The 20,904-nt window shown below is 41.0% G+C and overlaps 1 protein-coding gene across 4 annotated transcripts in view; it reads right to left on the bottom strand.

The window, feature by feature from the left end:
* rb1cc1 (RB1-inducible coiled-coil 1) overlaps positions 1 to 20,904 on the bottom strand; it is a 212,872-nt gene that overhangs the window by 118,622 nt on the left and 73,346 nt on the right. For all 4 annotated transcript variants that reach the window (XM_060823471.1, XM_060823474.1, XM_060823473.1 and 1 more), the window contains 2 exons: positions 13,253 to 13,379; positions 3,323 to 5,232 (listed from right to left, as the gene is read on the bottom strand). In XM_060823471.1, coding sequence (XP_060679454.1) covers positions 3,323 to 5,232; positions 13,253 to 13,379 — 2,037 coding nt within the window. The remainder of the gene's footprint in view (positions 1 to 3,322; positions 5,233 to 13,252; positions 13,380 to 20,904) is intronic.

Below are 20,904 nucleotides of genomic sequence, written 5' to 3'. Positions count from 1 at the left end.
TCAGTGATGGGATCTCAATTATTTATAATGTATTTAGATGACTTGGATGTAGAGACCAAAGATATGGTTTCTAATTTTCCTGATGATACAAGGATTGGCAGGAAACTCAGTTATGAAAAAGACATTAGTACAACAAAGAGACCTTGGAATGCAAGGTCTTTCATTGCTCCTTGAAAGTGGAATGGCAGGTAGATAGGATAGTGAAGGACAGCAGGCCAGGCAGCATCTCAGGAATAGAGAATTCGACGTTTCGAGCATAAGCCCTTCATCAGGAAAGCCCTTTCCTGATGAAGGGCTTATGCTCGAAACGTCGAATTCTCTATTCCTGAGATGCTGCCTGGCCTGCTGTGCTTTGACCAGCAACACATTTTCAGCTGTGATCTCCAGCATCTGCAGACCTCATTTTTTACTCGAGGATAGTGAAGGAGGCATTTGGTATGCTTTCCTTTATTGGTTAGAGTATTGAGTACAGGAGTTGGGAGTCATGTTGCGGCTGTACGGGACATCGGTTAGGCCACTGTTGGAATATTGCGTACAGTTCTGGTTTCCTTCCTATCAGGAAGATGTTGTGAAACTTGAAAGGGTTCAGAAAAGATTTACAAAGGTGTTGCCAGGGTTGGAGGATTGGAGTTGTAGGGAGAGGTTGAATAGGCTGGGGCTGTTTTCCCTGGAGCGCCAGAGGCTGAAGGGTGACCTTATAGAGGTTTATAAAATCATGAGGAGCTTGGGTAGGATAAATAGATAAAGTCTTTTCCCTGGGGTCAGGGAGTCCAGAACCCGAGGGCATAGGTTTAGGGTGAGAGAGGAAAGATATAAGAGAGACCTAAAGAGCAACCTTTTCTCTCAGAGGGTGGTACATGTATAGAATGAGCTGCCAGAGGAAGTGGTAGAGGCTCATACAATTGCAACATTTAAAAAGGTATCTGGATGGGTATATGTATAAGAAAGGAAATAGGCCAGGTGCTGGCAGGTGGGACTAGATTCGGTTGGGATAACTGGTCCAACTCGCCCATGCCAACTAAAGGGTCTGTTTCCGTGCTGTACATCTCTATGACTCTATGACTGCAGATGCTGGAAACCTGAAATCAAAACAAAGTGCTGGAAAAATTCCACACACCTGGCAGTATCTTGGAGAGAGAAAAGGAGTTAATGCTTTGAGTCAGATTACTTTCTTAGTGTGGAAACAGGCCCTTCAGCCCAACAAGTCCACACTGACCAGCCGAAGCGTAACCCGCCCAGACCCATTCCCTACATTTACCCCAGCTCCTATGTGCAATTTAGCATGGCCAATTCACCTAACCTGCACATTTTTGGACTGTGGGAGGAAACCAGAGCACCCGGAGGAAACCCACGCAGACACGGGGAGAACATGCAAACTCCACACAATCAGTCGCTTGAGGTGGGAATTGAACCCGGGTCTCTGATGCTGTGAGCAGCAGTGCTAACCACTGCGCCACCATGCCGAGTCAAATATAATTTCCGTCAAAACTGAAGAGGGGAAAAGTGATGAGATTTATGCAATATAAAGAAGGCAGGGAGTGGGTTGGTGGAGATGGCGTCAGGTAAAAAGGAAATGCATCGACAGGTTAGAGAGGAGGACATTCTAAAATGTTTTTAAAAAGCGCCATGGTAGCAGTAAACAACAACATTGGAAGTAAAGGAACAAACTGTTGATCCAGAGCAGGTGTTAATAACAGAATAAAGATCAGCTCTGACTGAAAGCAGAAACACTGTAACAAGGCACTAACTAGGCTTAAGCTGGGCTGAGATGTACCATTCTGGGTGCCACACTTTAGGAATGATGTGAACACATTGGAGCAAGCCTGCAGAACAGGATTACAAGAATTTATTCCAGGGACAAGAAACTTCAATTATGAAGGCAGATTGGAGAAAATTGGGATTGCTTTCCTCAGAGAGGAGAGAGCTAAAGGGAAATTTGATTCATGTTTTCAAAATCACAAGAGGTCTGAAGAGGTAGGGAAGAAATTGTTTCCATTCGTAAAAAGGAAGAATGAAGAATGAGGAGATGAAAATTGATTGTAATTGGCCAAGGAAGCAAATGTAAGGTGGAAATAAACCTTTTTCTCACAGAGTATTTAATGTCTGCAATGCACTGTCTGGATGAATGGTGGAAACTAGCTCAATAAGTTACTCAACAGGGCATTGGATGATCATTCAAGAGAAGGTGTGAACGTTATTCTTCTGCCCTGAAAGGCTTCTGTGAAGATACATCTTAGCACTGGGGCAGAATTCAAAATGGAGGACATATTCATGGTTTAAGTTGTTAAACTCAACATGAAGTTAAGACAACTGCTAACCTAATCAGAAAATGAGGTCTTTTCCTCTAGCTTGTGCTCAGCTTTAGTGAAGCATTACAAAAAAACCAAGGAGGACATTCTTGTAGATTGAGTGCAGGAGTTTATCAAAGTTGGTCATCTGGACTGTATTTGGTCTCTCCAACATATACCAGCCTTCAGTGTGAACAGTGATTCCAACAGAATACATTGAAAGCAGTAAATGTAAATCACTGCTTCATGTGGAAAGTGAGAGAATTGGAAAATGGAAAAGGCGCACTACCCCTCCTATTAACATGATAAACCTGTCCTGAGTTAATCATTTCTTTACAGGGAGCAATGGTGAGTCCCTTCAAAAGTTAAAGGTTTAGACAACAATTAAATTGGAGAAGAGATGTCACAATTAACATATTAGTCATAAATGCACATTAAGAAATATCAATATTGTTTAACATTCATTCCCTCCACCACCAGCTCTCAGTAGCAACAATACGCACTGCAGAAATTTAAAGTGCCTTCTACAACACTTTCCAAGCTCTCAACTTCCATCTAGAAAGACAACAGCAGTAGATATATAGAAACACAATCACCTGCAAGTTCTCCTCCAAGCGACTTGCAATCCTGACTTGAATATATGTTGCCTGTCCTTTAATGTAGCTGGGCCAAAATCATGAAATTCCTTTACTAATGGCATTGTGTGCATATCTGTAGCATATGGACTGCAACAGTTCAAGGCAGTGGCTCACCACCACCACCACCACCACCACAAGGGCAACTAGGGTTTGTCAATAAATGTTGGCCAGTCAGCAATGCCCACAATCCCACGAGTGAAAAAACAAAAGTTGCACAATTGTTTATTAGGACAGCATCTGAAAATGCATTAAATAAAATTTGTTTTTGCCTCTCTCATGGGAAAAGCAAGTGAGATGTAAAGAATATTGAGTACAAGATCAAGAATAAGAAATAAAGATTTGCCCGGAGACATCCTATTACGCATTAATTGATTAAGACATAGAAACTTCGCATACCTCTCAGCTCTACTTTGATCTTCAAGTGGTCTTTCAGACTGTTGATTTTTTATTTGCAATTCTTGCTCAAGTGCTTGTTTTTTGCACTCACAATCTTCATGCATTTTACTTCTCATAAATTCCTCTCTTTCCAGGCTGGTGTTGAGCAGCTGTTCCTTCTCCTCTTCAAGATCATGAATAGTTGCTTTATATTTTGCTTCTATTTCAAATGCAATTCGCTGTTTTTCAGACATCATTTCCTCTCTTTCGGTTTCCATTGTTTTCAAACATTCTTTGAGTTTAGTGGTGAGCTCTTCAACTTGTCCCCTTAATGCTACCTCCATGTCCAGTGCTTGCTGTCTCATTACATCCAACTTATCTAGTTCTGCTTTAAGTATGGCCTTCTCCTGTTCTTGCCTGTCTAGCAGATCAGAAATACACTGATCTTTCTCTGTAGTCATTAGTATTCTTTCTTCTGCAAGGCCTACCTTGTATTCCTCAAGTTTTAGCTGGAGTTGGTGCTTCAAGTCAGTTATCTCTTCTCTATATTTCTCAGTTTCTTTCATGACTTGACATTTTGCAATCTCCTCTTGTTGGACTTGAGTCTCTTTCAAACGCTGCTTTAATTTCTCAGTTTCCACTTCTTTCAAAGCCAATTCAGCTTCCAAATTGCACCTAGAGTCAGAAAGTTCAGATACGTTCAATTTAAGTTCATTTAGTTCTTGCTCTCGTTCCTGGAGCTTGATTGTAAGAGACTGCTGCACATGATCTAACCTTGCTTCATTTTCCTTTGAGATTTGTTCTTGTTGCTTGCTATGATCAGCCAGTAATTTTTTCAATTCTTGATGATGCCTGACTTTCAGGTCATCTTCAAGATCCTTCAGATGACTTTGTTCAAGAGTCTGAAGCTCTTCCCTTAAGCACTTCATTTCATGGTCAGCCGTTATATGAAGTCTGTTTAATTCTTCCAATAAACTCTCTCTCGATTGTCTGAGTTCTTGGATTTCAGTCTCTTGCTTTTTTCTACCTTCCACTAAGTCATTTATTTCTTTGTCTTTACTAATTTGTAAACATAAGAGAGTTTCATTTTCAGTTCTTACCTCAGTAAACTCGCAATCCTTCTGTTTTATGTAATTTTCAAGTTCCAACAAATCTTTTTTCAGCTTGTCAGTATTTTGCTGAGCAGTCACCAACTCAACATTCAATTTGTCCATTTGATCTTTGTAATCCTTTCTTAAAATCTCTAATTTTTGCTGATAATTTTCTTTTGCTCCCACTTCAACTCTACATTTTACAGTTTCAATTAGGCTTCTTAATTCTTCACTTACATTTTTCATTGAACTACTAAAATCACACTGCTCCTTCTGAACAAGCTCTCTGAAATGATTAAGGTCTTTCTTAATGTTTATAAAATGCAATTGAGACATTTCAGTGATAAGCCTGTATTTTTCTATATGCACTTTAAGAGTTGCAACTTCTTTAGAATCCTCATTTTCACCAAAAGTTGTATCCTGCATGCGTCGATTATCAATGGCATTAATAACTGAAGAATATAATGATTCAAGCATCATTTCAGGACTTTGTGGATCACTGTTTATGTTGGGTGAAGTTGAGCTCTCCTCAATCATAAATTCGTTTACAGCTGACACAAAATCAGACTCTGGACTTTCTGCCAATGAGTCCATATCTATAGATCCTTGTTTGAGAACTTGTTCTAAATTTGGATGAGGAATGGTTTCAAAATCAAACGTATGGGCATCAATACTATCAGGAGACAGCTCTTCTAATGAGGCAGGAACATTAGCAGGTGGGCAGATTGGTCCCTGAAGGCTAAGTGTTGATGTGGATCTAGAAGAGGTAGTTTTAGTTCTGGTTGTGCTTTCCAACTTGTGTTTTGTTGGTGTTGTTACTGAAGTTTGATCTAGAGACACCTGTAAGCAGAAAAAAAATTAAAAAGCATCAGTAAAAAAGTTGTTTCATTCAAGTTACAAAATAACTCTAATTTTATAAATTGACTATCCTATCTCAAATTCCTCCTCTTCTTTTTTCATTCCCCCACCCACTCTTGCCTTTCTTTCACCATCTTCCTCCCCCTTGTTTTCACCCATCCTCTACAACACCAAAATGTACACTCTTCAATTTCCCAAACACATTCGTCCATGGCTCAGTGATTTATCTTCCTCATAATTCTTTACTTTTTTCCCCCAAACTTTATTGGAGCTTAAAAGATTGGACTTGACTGTTCAAGCACAACTTTCATGTACAAATGTCAAAACACACATAGCCAGTCTTTGATGACTAGAGAGATCAACTCCAAAACAAGAAACAGCAATGATATCAAAATAAGTAGCAAATTAAGATATAGGTTTTATTATTCACTCACAGAATGTGGGTGTCAACGCGCATGCCCACATTATATCTCGATTCCTAATTAAATCAAGTTGGTGGTAGCAGTGGTAAGTTTCCTTCTTTAACTTGTGCAATCTATGCAGAAGTTGGACGACATCTCTTCTGCTGTTTTTAGATTAGACTTACAGTGTGGAAACAGGCCCTTCGGCCCAACAAGTCCACACCGACCCGCCGAAGCGCAACCCACCCATACCCCTACATTTACCCCTTACCTAACACTACGGGCAATTTAGCATGGCCAATTCACCTGACCCGCACATCTTTGTGACTGTGGGAGGAAACCGGAGAACCCGGAGGAAACCCACGCAGACACGGGGAGAACGTGCAAACTCCACACAGTCAGTCGCCTGAGTCGGGAATTGAACCCGGGTCTACAGGCGCTGTGAGGCAGCAGTGCTAACCACTGTGCCACCGTGCGGGTTTCCAGGATCTTGACCGAGCAATCATAGAGGAATGATGATATCTTTTTGAATCACAATGATGTTGGGCTTCGAAGGGGACTAGCAGGTGATGATAGTCCCAGGTCTCAGCTGCTCTTGTTCTTACAGGTGGTAAAGATCTTGGATTGGGACAATGCGGTTAAATAAGTCTCGATCTGCCCCTGGTAACTTGTAACTGTAATCTTGTAACTTCTGCCACTGTGCGCTGGTGGCATATTAAGTGATTGCTGTAGATATTAGATGCAGTACTAATCAAGTGGACTGCTAAGTTCTGCGTAGCATTGAATATCTTAACTGCGATGAAGCTGCACCATTCCAGGGAAGTATAAAATACTCTATCACACTTCTTAATTGTGCCTTTTAGATGGCAGACAAGATTTGAGTAGTCATAGGTGACCCACTCACTACAGAATTCCCAGTCTCTGACTTAGTCATGCAACCACAGAAATAGTATGGCTGGGCCAGTTTAGTTTCTCATCAATAGTGATACCCAGCATGGTCATAGTGGGGGATTCATGATGGTAAGGACATGGAATGTCAAAGGACAAGGTTGAATTCTCTCTTAAGAGATCATCACTGCCTGACACTTAGACGACAAGTATATTCACATCACCATCAGCCTTGATATAAACATTGTCCAGGCACCGCTACATTTGGACGTGTACTAATGCAGTTTGAGAATTTGCAAAAGGTACAATCATTGGTAAATATCTTCACTTCTGGATTTACGATGTAGCATTCCAGTTGATGAAGCAACTGAAAATGCTGTCGGACTTTTGTTGGACCAAAGACACATCCCTAAAAAAACTCCTCTAGTAATGCCCTACAGTTGAGATGATTGATCTCCAGTAGCTTCAACTACTCAACCTCATCTTGCTGCTCAAGTACAGTTTAAGTCAAGGCTGTAATGAGATGAGGAGCTCAGTGAACCCAGGTAGAACTGAAAACAGAGTGACAGTGAGCAGATTACTGTTGGACAAGTACCACTTTCAAGTATTTAGTTTTGAATATATAGTTTTTAATGACCTCAGGTTTGCAGAGGGTTGAACTTGGGAGATCAGCAAACAATTAAAGCTAAAATCAGCAAAGATAGTGATGTAGATTTCAGCAGTAGATTACCTATAATATGATTTAAATTAGACAAAAATTATAGAGGTGAAAGTGTTGTGATAATGCTGTGGGTTGAAGAGGTTATATTATCCTGACTCTTTTTTGAAGAAAGGTTTTAAGGCACAGGCACCAAGCAGTCTAAAAGTACCACTGGACTAAACGGTTTGTGAAGCCTTGGCTTTTTTTTTCAGAAGTCAGAACAAAAGAAACATCCTAAATGGTGTCAAAATAAGTGGCAAGTTAAGATATAGGTGTAGAGAATGGGTGTGGAGAAACCAGGACCTTTATTCAACTTTGCTGTTGGGGTCTTGAAAAATGAAAGTTTTTTTACCCTCTCTCGGTTACAGCCAAAAGCTCAGGGCTCTCTGTCTGCTCTGGGATTTGCATGTGAAACAACCGGTTTTCTGAATTTGCCTTTTGCCAGGGGTGTGTTTATGGGATGTTACTATATTGGAACACAGTTAATTAGTAATGTTACTGTATGTATTATTCTGTTAAGTTTTCCAATTCCTTCTTTCATTTGTTGTATTTTAACCACAGTGAATGAATAAAGTGATCTTTAATTTAAATTTGGTAGTTTTAGCATCTGGAACACAACACATTACGTATACCGTTAAATAAGAAAAAAGTTAGGGTCTACACTATCTTCTGCGAAGGGGTTTGATCTGGTCCATAACATGATGAGGATTCATCTCAGGGTCAAATATAACATCATGCTGAGGAACAGCCCAGTTCAAGCTCAGACAGTTTCCAAGGGGAAAGACCGAGTCAGTGATGAGAGCATAGCATTTGAGACAGCCAACAATTACTAATGTTGAATTTGAAGACATTTCTGCCACACCAACACAATGCTATTCAAGTAGTCAAACATCTACGAGAGAGGGGAGGCAGCAAATAAAAATGCAAAACAGATACATCTGTGTATCACATAGGAACTGGTGGTATAATTTTGGATGATAGCAAGGGGCTGCACATAACTGAGCAAAATGCATTCAGGAAAGTACTAATTGGGAAACACCATGGGCAATGGTATAAGTGAGAAGGGAAGCTACTGCAAATGATTTCCTGGCTGTATCTGGACAAACACGGTAGCTGAGTTCCCTTCCAGCTGGGCAAATGTGGAGAGACACTGAGTAGAATTCTGCAGTCAACTGTACCAAAGTCTGCAGACACATCAAGCATATCAAAGCAGGGCCAATTACTTTTGTTAATCAATAAAGAAATCATTTGTGACCTCCATAACTGCTTCTATGGTACAACGGGAGGGGTAGAAGTACCAATTTCAGAGATTCAGACAAAGAGCAATGAGAAAGATGACAGTACCAATTGAGAGGGAAGTGTGGTTAAGATGGCGTAGCAGCTTGCAGGAATAGAGAAATCAAGGGATTCTTCTTGCAGTTAGTAGTAAGGGAGGAATATGATCCCAGATTTAAAGGAAAGTGATTAGAGCTTGAGGGGTGATAACTATTAACATCCGTTCACATTGAGTAAACATACAGTCAAGAGGACAGAATATGGGTCACATGGAGAAGCATAACTTAGGACATGTTCGCCGAGCTGGGAATTTGTGTTGCAGATGTTTCGCCCCCTGTCTAGGTGACATCCTCAGTGCTCGGGAACATCCTGTGAAGTGCTTCTTGATCTTTCCTCCAACATTTATTGTGGTTTGTCTCTGCCACTTCCAGTTGTCAGTTCCAGCTATCCGCTGCAGTGACCGGTATATTGGGTCCAGGTCGATATGTTTGTTGATTGAATCTGTGGATGAGTGCCATGCCTCTAGGAATTCCATGACTGTTCTGTTTGGCTTGTCCTATAATAGTAGTGTTGTCCCAGTCGAACTCATGTTGCTTTTTATCTGCATGTGTGGCTACTAAGGATAGCTGGTCGTGTCGTTTCATGGCTAGTTGGTGTTCATGGATAGGGATCGTTAGCTGTCTTCCTGTTTATCCTATGTAGTGTTTTGTGCAGTCCTTGCATGGGATTTTGTACACTATGTTGGTTTTGCTCATGCCGGGTATCAAGTCCTTTGACCTGGTGAGTTGGTGTCGGAGACTGGCTGTTGGTTTGTGTGCTGTTATGAGTCCTAGTGGTCGTAGTACTCTGGCTGTCAGTTCAGAAATGTTCTTGATGTATGGTAACTTGGCTAGTCCTTTTGGGTTGTGGCATGTCCTCATTCATTGTCTTTCCCTTAGGCATCTGTTGATGAAATTGCGGGGGTATCCGTTTTTGGCGAATACATTGTAGAGGTGTTCTTCTTCCTCTTTTTGCAGATCTGGTGTGCTACAGTGTGTTGAGGCCCTTTTGAACAGTGTGTTGATGCAACTTCTTTTGTGTTTGTTGGTGTGTTGCTTTCGTAGTTTAGGACTTGGTCTGTGTGTGTGGCATCCCTGTATGCCTCTGTGGTGAATTCTCCATTCGGTGTTCTCTGTACCATCACATCTAGGAATGGGAGTTGGTTATCCTTTTCTTCCTCTCTAGTGAATCGGATTCCTGTGAGTGTGGCGTTGATGATCCGGTGTGTTTTTTCTATTGCTGTGTTTGTAATGATAACAAAGTTGTCATCCACATATCTGACCCAGAGTTTGGGTTGAATTTGCAGTAAGACTGTTCTAATCTTTGCATTACCGCTTCTGCTATGAGTCCAGAGATGGGTGAGCCCATGGGTGTGCCATTGATTTGTTCATATATTTGGTTGTTGAATGTGAAGGGTGTCATAGACGTGATGGTACAGAGAACACCGAATGGAGAATTCACCACAGAGGTAAAATTGTGAGGGGTAGGTCTTGACTTACAAGTCTTATTGAATTCTTTGAGGAGGTGACCAAGCATGTGGATGAGGGTAGAGCAGTGGATGTAGTGTACATGGATTTTAGTAAGACATTTGATAAGGTTCCCCATGGTAGGCTTATGCAGAAAGTCAGGAGGCATGGGATATTGGGAAATTTGGCCAGTTGGATAGAGAACTGGCTAACCGATCGAAGTCAGAGAGTGGTGTTAGATGGTAAGTATTCAGCTTGGAGCCCAGTTACAAGTGGAGTTCCGCAGGAATCAGTTCTGGGTCCTCTGCGGTTTGTAATTTTTATTAATGACTTGGAAGAGGAAGTCGAAGGGTGGGTCAGTAAATTTGCAGACGATACGAAGATTGGTAGAGTTGTGGATAGTGAGGGCGGCTGTTGTCGGCTGAAAAGGGACTTAAATATGATGCAGAGGTGGGCTGAGGAGTGGCAGATGGAGTTCAACCCTGTCAAGTGTGAGGTTGTCCATTTTGGAAGGACAAATAAGAATGCGGAATACAGGGTTAACGGTAGGGATCTTAGAAAGGTGGAGGAGCAGAGGGTTCATAGCTCTTTGAAAGTTGCCACTCAGGTGGATAGAGCTTGTAAGAAGGCCTATGGCGTATTAGCGTTCATTAGCAGAGGGATTGAATTCAAGAGTCGTGAAGTGATGTTGCAGCTGTACAGGACTTTGGTAAGGCCACATTTGGAGTACTGTGTGCAGTTCTGGTCGCCTCACTTTAGGAAAGATGTGGAAGCTTTGGAGAGGGTGCAGAGGAGATTTACCAGGATGTTGCCTGAAATGGAGAATAGGTCGTACGAGGATAGGTTGAAAGTGCTAGGCCTTTTCTCAGTGGAACAGCAAAGGATGAGGGGTGACTTGATAGAGGTTTATAAGATGATCAGGGGAATAGATAGAGTAGACAGTCAAGAGATTTTTCCCCGGGTACAACAGAGTGTTACAAGGGGACATAAATTTAAGGTGAAGGGTGGAAGGTATGAGGGGGGATGTCAGGGGTAGGTTTTTTACCCAGGGAGTGGTGGGGGCATGGAATGCGCTGCCTGTGAGAGTGGCAGAGTCAGAATCATCGGTGGCCTTTAAGCGGCAATTGGATAGGTACATGGATAAGTGCTTAAGCTAGGACAAATGTTCAGCACAACATCGTGGACTGAAGGGCCTGTTCTGTGCTGTATTGTTCTATGCATACATGAAAGCCACACACACAGACGAAGTCCTGAACTATGAAAGCAACCACCCCAACACACACAAAATGAATTTGCATCAAGACACTGTTCAAAAAGGGCCAAAACACACTGCAGCACACCAGAACTGCAAAAAGAGGAACACCTCTACAATGTATTCGCCAAAAACGGATACCCCCGCAATTTCATCAACAGATGCCTAAGGGAAAGATAACGGAATGAGGACATGCCACAACCCAAAAGGACTAGCCACATTACCATACATCAAGAACATTTCTGAACTGACAGCCAGACTACTACGACCACTAGGACTCATAACAGCACACAAACCAACAGCCACTCTCAGACAACAACTCATCAGGACAAAAGGACACGATACCCAGCATGAGAAAAACCAACGTAGTGTACAAAATCCCATGCAAGGACTGCACAAAACACTACATAGGACAAACAGGAAGACAGCTAACGATCCGCATCCATGAACACCAACTAGCCACGAAACGACATGACCAGCTATCCTTAGTAGCCACACATGAGGATAAAAAGCAACATGAGTTCGACTGGGACAACACTACTATTATAGGACAAGCCAAACAGAACAGTCAGGGAATTCCTAGAGGCATGGCACTCATCCACAGATTCAATCAACAAACACATCGACCTGGACCCAATATACCGACAACTGCAGCGGACAGCTGGAACTGACAACTGGAAGCGGCAGAGACAAACCACTAAATGCTGGAGGAAAGATCACAGAAGCGCTTCACAGGAGGTTCCCAAACACTGAGGATGTCACCTAGACAGGGGACAAAACGTCTGCAACACAAATTCCCAGCTCGGCGAACAGAACCATAATAACGAGCACCCGAGCTACGAATCTTCTCACAAACTTTGAATAACTTAGGAGATACATATGTGCAAACAGTAGAGAAAATTCAGAGAAAGATGCAAAACCATGGCTGACAAGTAGGGTGATCAGACATTCTAACATTGTAACAAAAGCAGAAGTGCACAAGTTCACCTCACTTAGTGTTGAAGGTAGCAAGGAACATTAGATTAAGATATTATTATAAGTGAATTATACCTAACAGAAAAGAATAAACCTAGTAGATAAAAGAAAGACTGAAAGAAAAGGTTGACCAACTAAAAATGCTTTCATAATCTCAAGTATTTAGTATGGGCATATTTAGGGAATGTGAATACACTCAGAAGACCAAAACTAAGGGTCTTACATAGAAGATGGTCTTAACGAATCCAATGAGGAATTCAGGTGAAACTTCTTTACCCAGAGTCTAAGAATGTAGAACTTGTTACAAAAGTAGTAAGTGAGATAAATGACAGACACATTAGTAGAGAGATTAGCCACTGGAGGGAGAAAGGAGTAGAGACACAGAGTGAATGCTAAATGAAGGAAAGTAGGGAAATGTGCATGAAGAGAATTTATAGGAGAGAATTTATTGAAGAGAATAATGCCTCTGTGCTGCAAATACTTTGTCACTTTATTACCTTGCACTGCATGCAGCTGGTCTGCAGCTTTTTACACAGACATAGATTGCCTCAAACAGAAAAAGAGTCCCATTCTCTTGCACTGATGAGCACTTCAGGTTGATACAGCTGTTAAATGTACACTATTTGAATATTCAGGACAATGAAGTGCAATGAATTTTTAATAGTTCTTCAATTAATTAAAGGCTAAGCCACTATATATAAACTATAATATTCATGCAATACAATATTTGTTTATCAATTTGAAAGTCACAACCTTACATAATTCTTCAACCTTGAAGAATATATAACCGCTTTGGAACTTTTCGATGAATGATTGAATTTGCACGATAAACTGGCTTTTTCCCCATTCACAGATATAAATGCATTAATGATCAGGAACATATAAGTATGTTAAACATAGTTAAGAATAGATTTGCTTTTCTGGTCACTGAGGAAATAATTATATGTCATGGTTACAAAATAACAAATTAAAAATGTAAGTCCTACTAATGAACACAAAACAGTACCTTTTGCTCAGTCAACAAGTCAGTGATGGTCTGGGACATTTCATCCAAACTCTGAGCAGCTTTGACTAAATTACGAAGAATTTGATGATGCTGCTGTAATGGTTCAAAGTCACACAGTGTAGGAATCCTTTGAAAAAAAGAAATAAAATGAGTTTAAACATATACTAAATTCCCTTCATGCCTCCACTACATTCATTATCATAGCTAAACAATTTAAATAAAAACATTTGATGGTGGTTTTGCTTTTTCTCAGAGTACCATTAAAACATGTATTTGGCTTACTCACCTGCACTCCACCAAACAAGGAACTTCGAGACAATATGAAAATCATTTAAACACTCTCTGACACCATTTTCAAACTTAAGGCTTAAGATGTAGAAATAAGTGCTGTATAATCTGACGTACCAACCAATTGCTGAAAACGAAAGAAATACATTGCAATTGCTATGTAGTTACTCACCAAATGCACTAGTGCTACAAGGAAATCAGTAGAGGCAATTCACTTCATTTCAGGGGGGGAGGTCATTAAATGTGGGCACATTAGATAACTTATCCTTTAGGTACTGGCGACATGGCTAATCTCTCCATTGATAACCGTGCATGATTGAAATGATAATCATAAAAGAGCTGGAAACTTTTTTTAATTTTAAATGCTCACCTTTACAAGAAGTAGTCCTCACTTCAGGAACCAAGTTATCCTCAACATACCATGGCTAAGGTCAGCAAACGGCAATGAAAAAATAAAAACAAAACTCTAAGACTTTCAGCCAGAACTACATGATATTAATATAAAATATAAGTTGTGTCCCTGAGCGACCATCTCTTCAACCACAGGTGGCAAAGGAAGAAAAAAAAAAGGCCTCATGCGATTCATTTAACAGAAAGCTTTTGACAACATTCAAAACAATTAAATGCTAACTGTTCAGAATGGTTAACTTAGCCTAATTACTGTTTTCTTCAAGGACATAAAATTTAAGTGGACAAAATTGTTTATATCAAATGTGATGTGCAGGAAACATTAAACACTAAACTAAAAGAATGAAAAATGAAGAAATCATTTTGCAATTAACTTCATTTGAAGTATGAAAAATATGAAAGATGAATAAATCTAACTATCTTCATTTTTATCCTCCACATACCACAACATAGACTTTGCAAAATACTATCCTTTTAGGAGCAAGGATAAATATATTACCATTCAGTGAAACTGCTGACTCTGCAACATTTATGTAGGCAAATCCAGATGATGCCTCTTGTATGTAAGAATTATTAATTAACTGAAATTCAAAGGCATTAATTGCCAAAATATTTGCCTTGATGGTTTCTCCACACGTGGGCGTTACTCTGCTTATTCCACTAACGTATTAGGTGGTTGATTTTTAAAACATGATTAACTCACCAATGAGCAGTTTTGTCTAGTTGGTATTTTATCTTCAGTAGTTCTTTTGAAAGGATTAACAAAACTTGGGATGTTAATCTGAACAATCAACATTCTATAAGTGGGGTTCGTATCCCACTCTCGTCGCTGTTTGGGCAGCACGGTGGCACAGTGGTTAGCACTGCTGCCTCACAGCGCCAGGGACCTGGGTTCAATTCCCGCCTCAGGCGACTGACTGTGTGGAGTTTGCACATTCTCCCCGTGTCTGCGTGGGTTTCCTCCGGGTGCTCCGGTTTCCTCCCACAGTCCAAAGATGTGCGGGTCAGGTGAATTGGCCATGCTAAATTGCCTGTAGTGTTAGGTAAGGGGTATATGTAGGGGTATGGGTGGGTTGCGCTTCGGCGGGTCGGTGTGGACTTGTTGGGCCGAAGGGCCTGTTTCCACACTGTAAGTCTAATCTAAAAAAGTGTTACAAAAACAAAAAAATCCTTGGCAACTACATGGAGAAAACCACATTAAAATTCACATCTACACAGATGGACAAAGGATATCAAAATGCTATGGGATTCAAAGGCACTGAACAAGAATGTGGCAACCTCCTCAACCTACGTTAATGCTACACATGAAGGTTCATTCATACTAGTAAATGATTCCCTTTGATGATACTGATCTCATTGAGTCACAATTTCTTCACATTTAAAGTTTCATGTAATAAGCAACTCATGACATGAAGTTCAACTAGGAGATACAGCATCTATGCAAGTGTACTGCAATGCTACTAAGATGCCTACAGTTGGTGATACGTCAGTAGTGCTGCTAAAGTTAATTTTCCATATATGCCGAGAGGACACAGGTTAACAATCAGAAATTTCATGCCCTAATCTCAGGAACTGACATAAGATATAAAGTTTGAAAGCACAGGAGGGATGAGCAAGAAAATAGTTTTATTACCCTGTACTTCCATTTTGCCTGCATGCCATCTGTGTGAAAATGGTCAAACAAACATCAACGGTACAAGTACAAGCAGTGGATGGGATTTTACAAAGAGAGAAAAAGGTTTGGGAAAAAAACTCACAAATAACACCATCTAGAAGAGGAAAAAATATTTTTTCCCTCTTCTAGATGGTGGTATGTGTGATTTGTTTTTCCCTTTACTGCAACCAATTCAGTTTCCTGCACTTCTCCTCCTCTTTGGTGGTTTCTTGGGATCAAGATTGAATTGCTTCCACGTCAGCATAATACGTTCTGAAATGGCTAATAAATCCAATGTGCAATCTGCAGATTCAGTCATGTGGTGTTTAAAGGGTGGAACAGATGAGTCGTTTAGATGTCTGAACACTTCCTCAGACACTATGATTTCACTTTTTCCTGATACTATGTTTTTTGATGTAATCATTTGTTTCCCAAATTAGTTTCTTCTATTTTGTTCAGTCAGGAGCTAGTTTTTTTTTCCCTGAATCGGCAAGAACGGTTGATCCCTTCAGCATTTCCACTGCACTCCTTGGAGTCATAGTCACAGAGGTGTACAGCACGGAAACAGACTCTTCGGTCCAACTCGTCTGTACACAGTAGGTATCCCAACCTAATCTAGAATCGCTTGCCAGCACCTGACCCATATCTCTCCAAACCCTTCCTATTCATACACCCATCCAGATGCCTTTTAAATGTTGCTCTGTATCCAAATGGCTAGTTCTCCTTGTATTCCATGAGATCTAGCCTTGCTAATCAGTCTCCCATGAGGAACCTTGTCGAACTCCTGAAGTCAATTTACATCAAGTCTACTGCTCTGCCCTCAATCCTCTTTTGTTACTTCTTCAAAAAACTCAAACAAGCTCCTCAGACATGATTTCCCACAAACAAAGCCACGTTGACTGTCCCTGCCTTTTCAAATAAATGTAAATCCTGCTCCTCAGGATCCCCTCCAACAACCTGCCCACCATTGATGTCAAGCTCACTGGTCAATAGATCCCTGGCTTGACCTTATGACCTTTCTTACATAGTAGTACCACGTTAGCCAATCTCTAGTCTTCCGGCACCTCATCTGTGACTGACTATCAGTGAAACAAATATCTCAGCAAGGAGTCCAGCAATCACTTTCCTAGCTTCCCACAGAGTTCTAGGATACACCTGATCAGGTCCTAGGGATTAATCCACCTTTATGTGTTTCAACACAGCCAGCACTTCCTCCTCTGTAATATGGACATCTTTCATGATGTCACCATCTATTTCCTTACATTCTATAACTTCCAAGTCCTTCTCCACAGTAAACACTGATGCAAAATACTCATTTAGTATCTCCCTCATCTCCTGCGACACCACACAAGGCTGCCTTGCTGATCTTGGAGGGGTCCTATTCTCTTTCTTGTTACCCTTTTGTCCTTAACGTATTTGTAAAAATCCTTCAGATTCTCCTTAACTCTATTTGCCAAAGCTACCTCATGTCCTCTTTTTGCCCTCCTGATTTCTCTCAAGTATACTCCTATTGTCTTTATACTCCAAGGATTCACTCAATCAATCCTGTCTATACCTGATATTTGCTTCCTTCTTTTTAACCAAACCCTCAATTTCTTTAGTCATCCAGCATCCCCTACACCCAACAGCCTTTCCTTTTACCCTAACAGAAATATACAGTCTCTGGACTCTTGTTACTTCATTTCTGAAGGCTTCCCATTTTCCAGCCATCCCTTTACTTGCAAACATCTGTCCCCAATCAGCTTTTGAAAGTTTAGATTAGATTAGATTACTTACAGTATGGAAACAGGCCCTTCGGCCCAATTTGCCGAAGTGCAACCCACCCATACCTCTACATTTACCTCTTACCTAACACTACAGGCAATTTAGCATGGCCAATTCACCTGACCCGCACATCTTTGTGACTGTGGGAGGAAACTGGAGCACCCGGAGGAAACCCACGCAGACACGGGGAGAATGTGCAAACTCTACACAGTCAGTCGCCTGAGGTGGGAATTGAACCCAGGTCTCTGGCTTGCCTAATACCATCAAAATTAGCCTTCCTCCAATTTAGAACTTCAACTTTTAGATCTGGTCTGTCCTTTTCCATTACTATTTTAAGACTAATAGAATTATGGTCACAGGCCCCAAAGTGCTCCCCCCTTGACACCTCAGTCACCTGCCCTGCCTTACTTCCCAAGGTCACATTTTGCATCTTCTCTAGTAGATACAGCCACATACTGAATCAGAAAATTTTCTTGTACACACTTAAATTCCTCTCCATCTAAACTCTTAACACTATGGCAGTTGCTGTCGATGTTTGGAAAGTTAAATTCCCCTCCCATAACCACCCTATTATTCTTACAGATAGCTGAGATCTCCTTACAAATTTGTTTCTCAATTTCCCTCTGACTATTAGGGGGTCTATAATTCAATCCCAATAAGGTGATCATCGCTTTCATATTTCTCAGTTCAACACAAATAACTTAGCTATCTGCATTTTCGGGAATATCCTCCCCCAGTACAGCTGTAATGCTATCCCTTATCAAAAACGCCACTCCTCCTCTATTGTCTCCCTTTCCATACTTCCTGTAGCATTTGTGGAACATTAAGCTACCAGTCCTGTCCACTCCAGAGTCACATTTCTGTAATTGCTATGATATCCCAATCCTACGTTCCTAAACATACCCTGAGTTCATCTGCTTTCCTTGTCAGGCCTCTTGCATTGAAATAAATGTCAGTTTAATCAATCAATCAATCAATCAGTCCTACCTTGTTCTACTTTGTCCCTGCCTGGCTGACTGCTTGACTCACTTCTTTTCTCAACTATACTATCTTTCTGGGTCCCACCAACCCTCACAAACTGACCTTACTAGTTTAAATCCTCCTGACCAACTCTTATTAGTCTCCTTCCAATTCAGGTGCAATAAAAAGGTCACTTCCACCCCAGAAGAGATTCCAATAATCCAAAAACGTGAATTCTTTTCTCCTGCACCAGTTCCTCATCCACACATTCATCTGCACTATCCTCCTATTCCTACCCTCACTAGCTCGTAGCACCGGGAGTAATCCGAATATTACTACCCTTGAGGACCTCCTTTTTAAACTGCTGCCTAACTTTCAATATTCTCCCTTCAGAATCTCATCCTTTGCCCTTATGTCATTGGTTCCAATGTACACAATGACCTCCTGTTGGTCCCTCTCCCCTTTGAGAATGTTCTGCACCCTCAGACATCCTTGAGGCCCGTGAGGCAACACACCATTCTGCTTTTTTGCTACTGGCCACAAATGTCTGTGTCCAACTAGAGAGTTCCTGACAGAATTGATCACTTGGAACCAGACGTACCCCTCATTACATTAGGGCCTGTCTTGAGACCAGAAAATTGGCTATTTGCGCTACATTCCCCTGAGAATCCATCACCACATATATTTTCCAAAAGGCATACTTGTTTGAAATGGGGATAGCCACAGAAAATTCCTGTACTACCTGCCTACCTCTTATCTTTCCTGGAGTTAACCTATTTGACTGTATCTGTAGTTTTTCTCCCTTCCGAAAACTGCCATCCATCCACCCTCTTGCTCTTGTAAATTCCTCATTGCCTTTAACTTGTTGCTCTAACCGATCCATTCGATCCGATAGGATTCGCAACCACCGACATTTCTTGCAGATATAATCCTCAGTAACATGTAAACTCTCCCTTAACACCCACACTCCAACATAAGAGTATATCACTCTATTAAAGGGCCATTTTTGCTTCTTCCAGACTACAGATTCAGAAAATAGCACCGTCTTCTTCCTCTACAAAATATTGCTCCAGACTCACTTAATACTTATGACTTCAGAGACATATCTCGATAAAACACAATCAATAAAGAACCCACTGTACTCAGTATTGTAGATTTACAGCAAGGCTATACTTAAACTATTCACTTATCTGTTTCTGTGCTGTGAACAGGTTCATCCAAGATCAGTTGTGAAACTTGCTGTTTGTTAAGTTTTCCTAGATGCAGTCTGATGTCTAGTGATGCAAGAATTCAAACAGCAAAGGCCGTAATTGTGCAAGTTCACTGCTGTGACAGTTAGCAGTGTGGGTTTCCTTCTCTCTCTGTCCTGCTGCTTTTCTCTGACCTCCCTTGAAGAGTACTGTTGTATTGACTTTGTTTTTCTCAAAAGTTCTAAAACAATGCAAAGCATATAAAGCAGTAATTGCTACTCCTGGAATAATGAGGAAATCACATCCAAAAAAAAACCAAAAAGAAAAAAAGCAGCCGGTTACAGCCAGAAATTATTCCGGTCTTCCATCTTGGATTACCCAGGCATGTAGAATAGTTGCTAAGTGTCAGTCATCTCAGCTCCAGGACATTTCTGCTGAAATTCCTCAGGGTTGTATCCTATGCCTATCTTCAGTTGCTTTATCAATGATATTTGCTTTATGATAAAGGTCAGAAGTGGGATGTGCTAATGGTGACACAATGTTTAGCACCATTCATTATCATTCAGATAGCAAAGCAGCCCATGTCCAAATTCAACCAGACTTGGACAATATTCAGGCTGAAAAAGGTGATAAGGAGCATTCGCACTGCACAAGTAACCAATAACCATCCCCAATAAAAGACTAGCAAATTACCACCACTTGACATTCGAAGGTACTGTCATCAGTCAAACAATCACTATCAACGTCCGGAGGGCTATCATTAACCAAAAACTAAACTAGCCTAGCCATAAAAATGCAGTGCCTAGAACAGCAGGCCAGAAGTTCCCTCCAAGACACTCACCGTCCTTACTTGGAAATATATCAATGCTCCTTTAGTGTCATTAGGTAAAATCCTGCAATCCCCTCCCTAACAACAGTGTAGGTCTAGCTATAACACAAACTGAAATGGTTCAAGGAGGTCACCACCAGGTTCGAGGGCAACTATGCACAGGCAACAAGTGTAAGTCTAGCCAGCAATATCAATGTCCTACAAACTTTTTTTAAAATCTGGTCAGGGATGGTATGCTCCACACAGTGAGACGACGACGACGACGACGACGACGACGACAACAACAACACCTCAAGAGTACTTCATAGGTTCTGGTGGTTATGGTAAGCCCTTTTGTATATTCCCACGACATACTCTACTTTCAAAATAAGTAGAAAAATCACACAACATCACATTATAGTCCAACAGATTAATTTGGAAGCACTAGTTTTCAGAGCTTCCCTGATGTTACTAGCTTTAGCATCAGATGCAAAAGGCTACATTAGCAATTTGACATTCTGGCAATGCAAGGTTGGACATGGTGCCCGATAATTTTCAAAGACTGAGCAGAGTTTAACGT

Source organism: Hemiscyllium ocellatum, chromosome 4, assembly GCF_020745735.1.
Source record: "Hemiscyllium ocellatum isolate sHemOce1 chromosome 4, sHemOce1.pat.X.cur, whole genome shotgun sequence".
Classification (NCBI taxonomy): Eukaryota; Metazoa; Chordata; class Chondrichthyes; order Orectolobiformes; family Hemiscylliidae; genus Hemiscyllium; species Hemiscyllium ocellatum.
The sequence above is the reverse complement of the archived record's forward strand: the minus strand, read 5'-3'. Positions and strand labels throughout refer to the sequence as shown.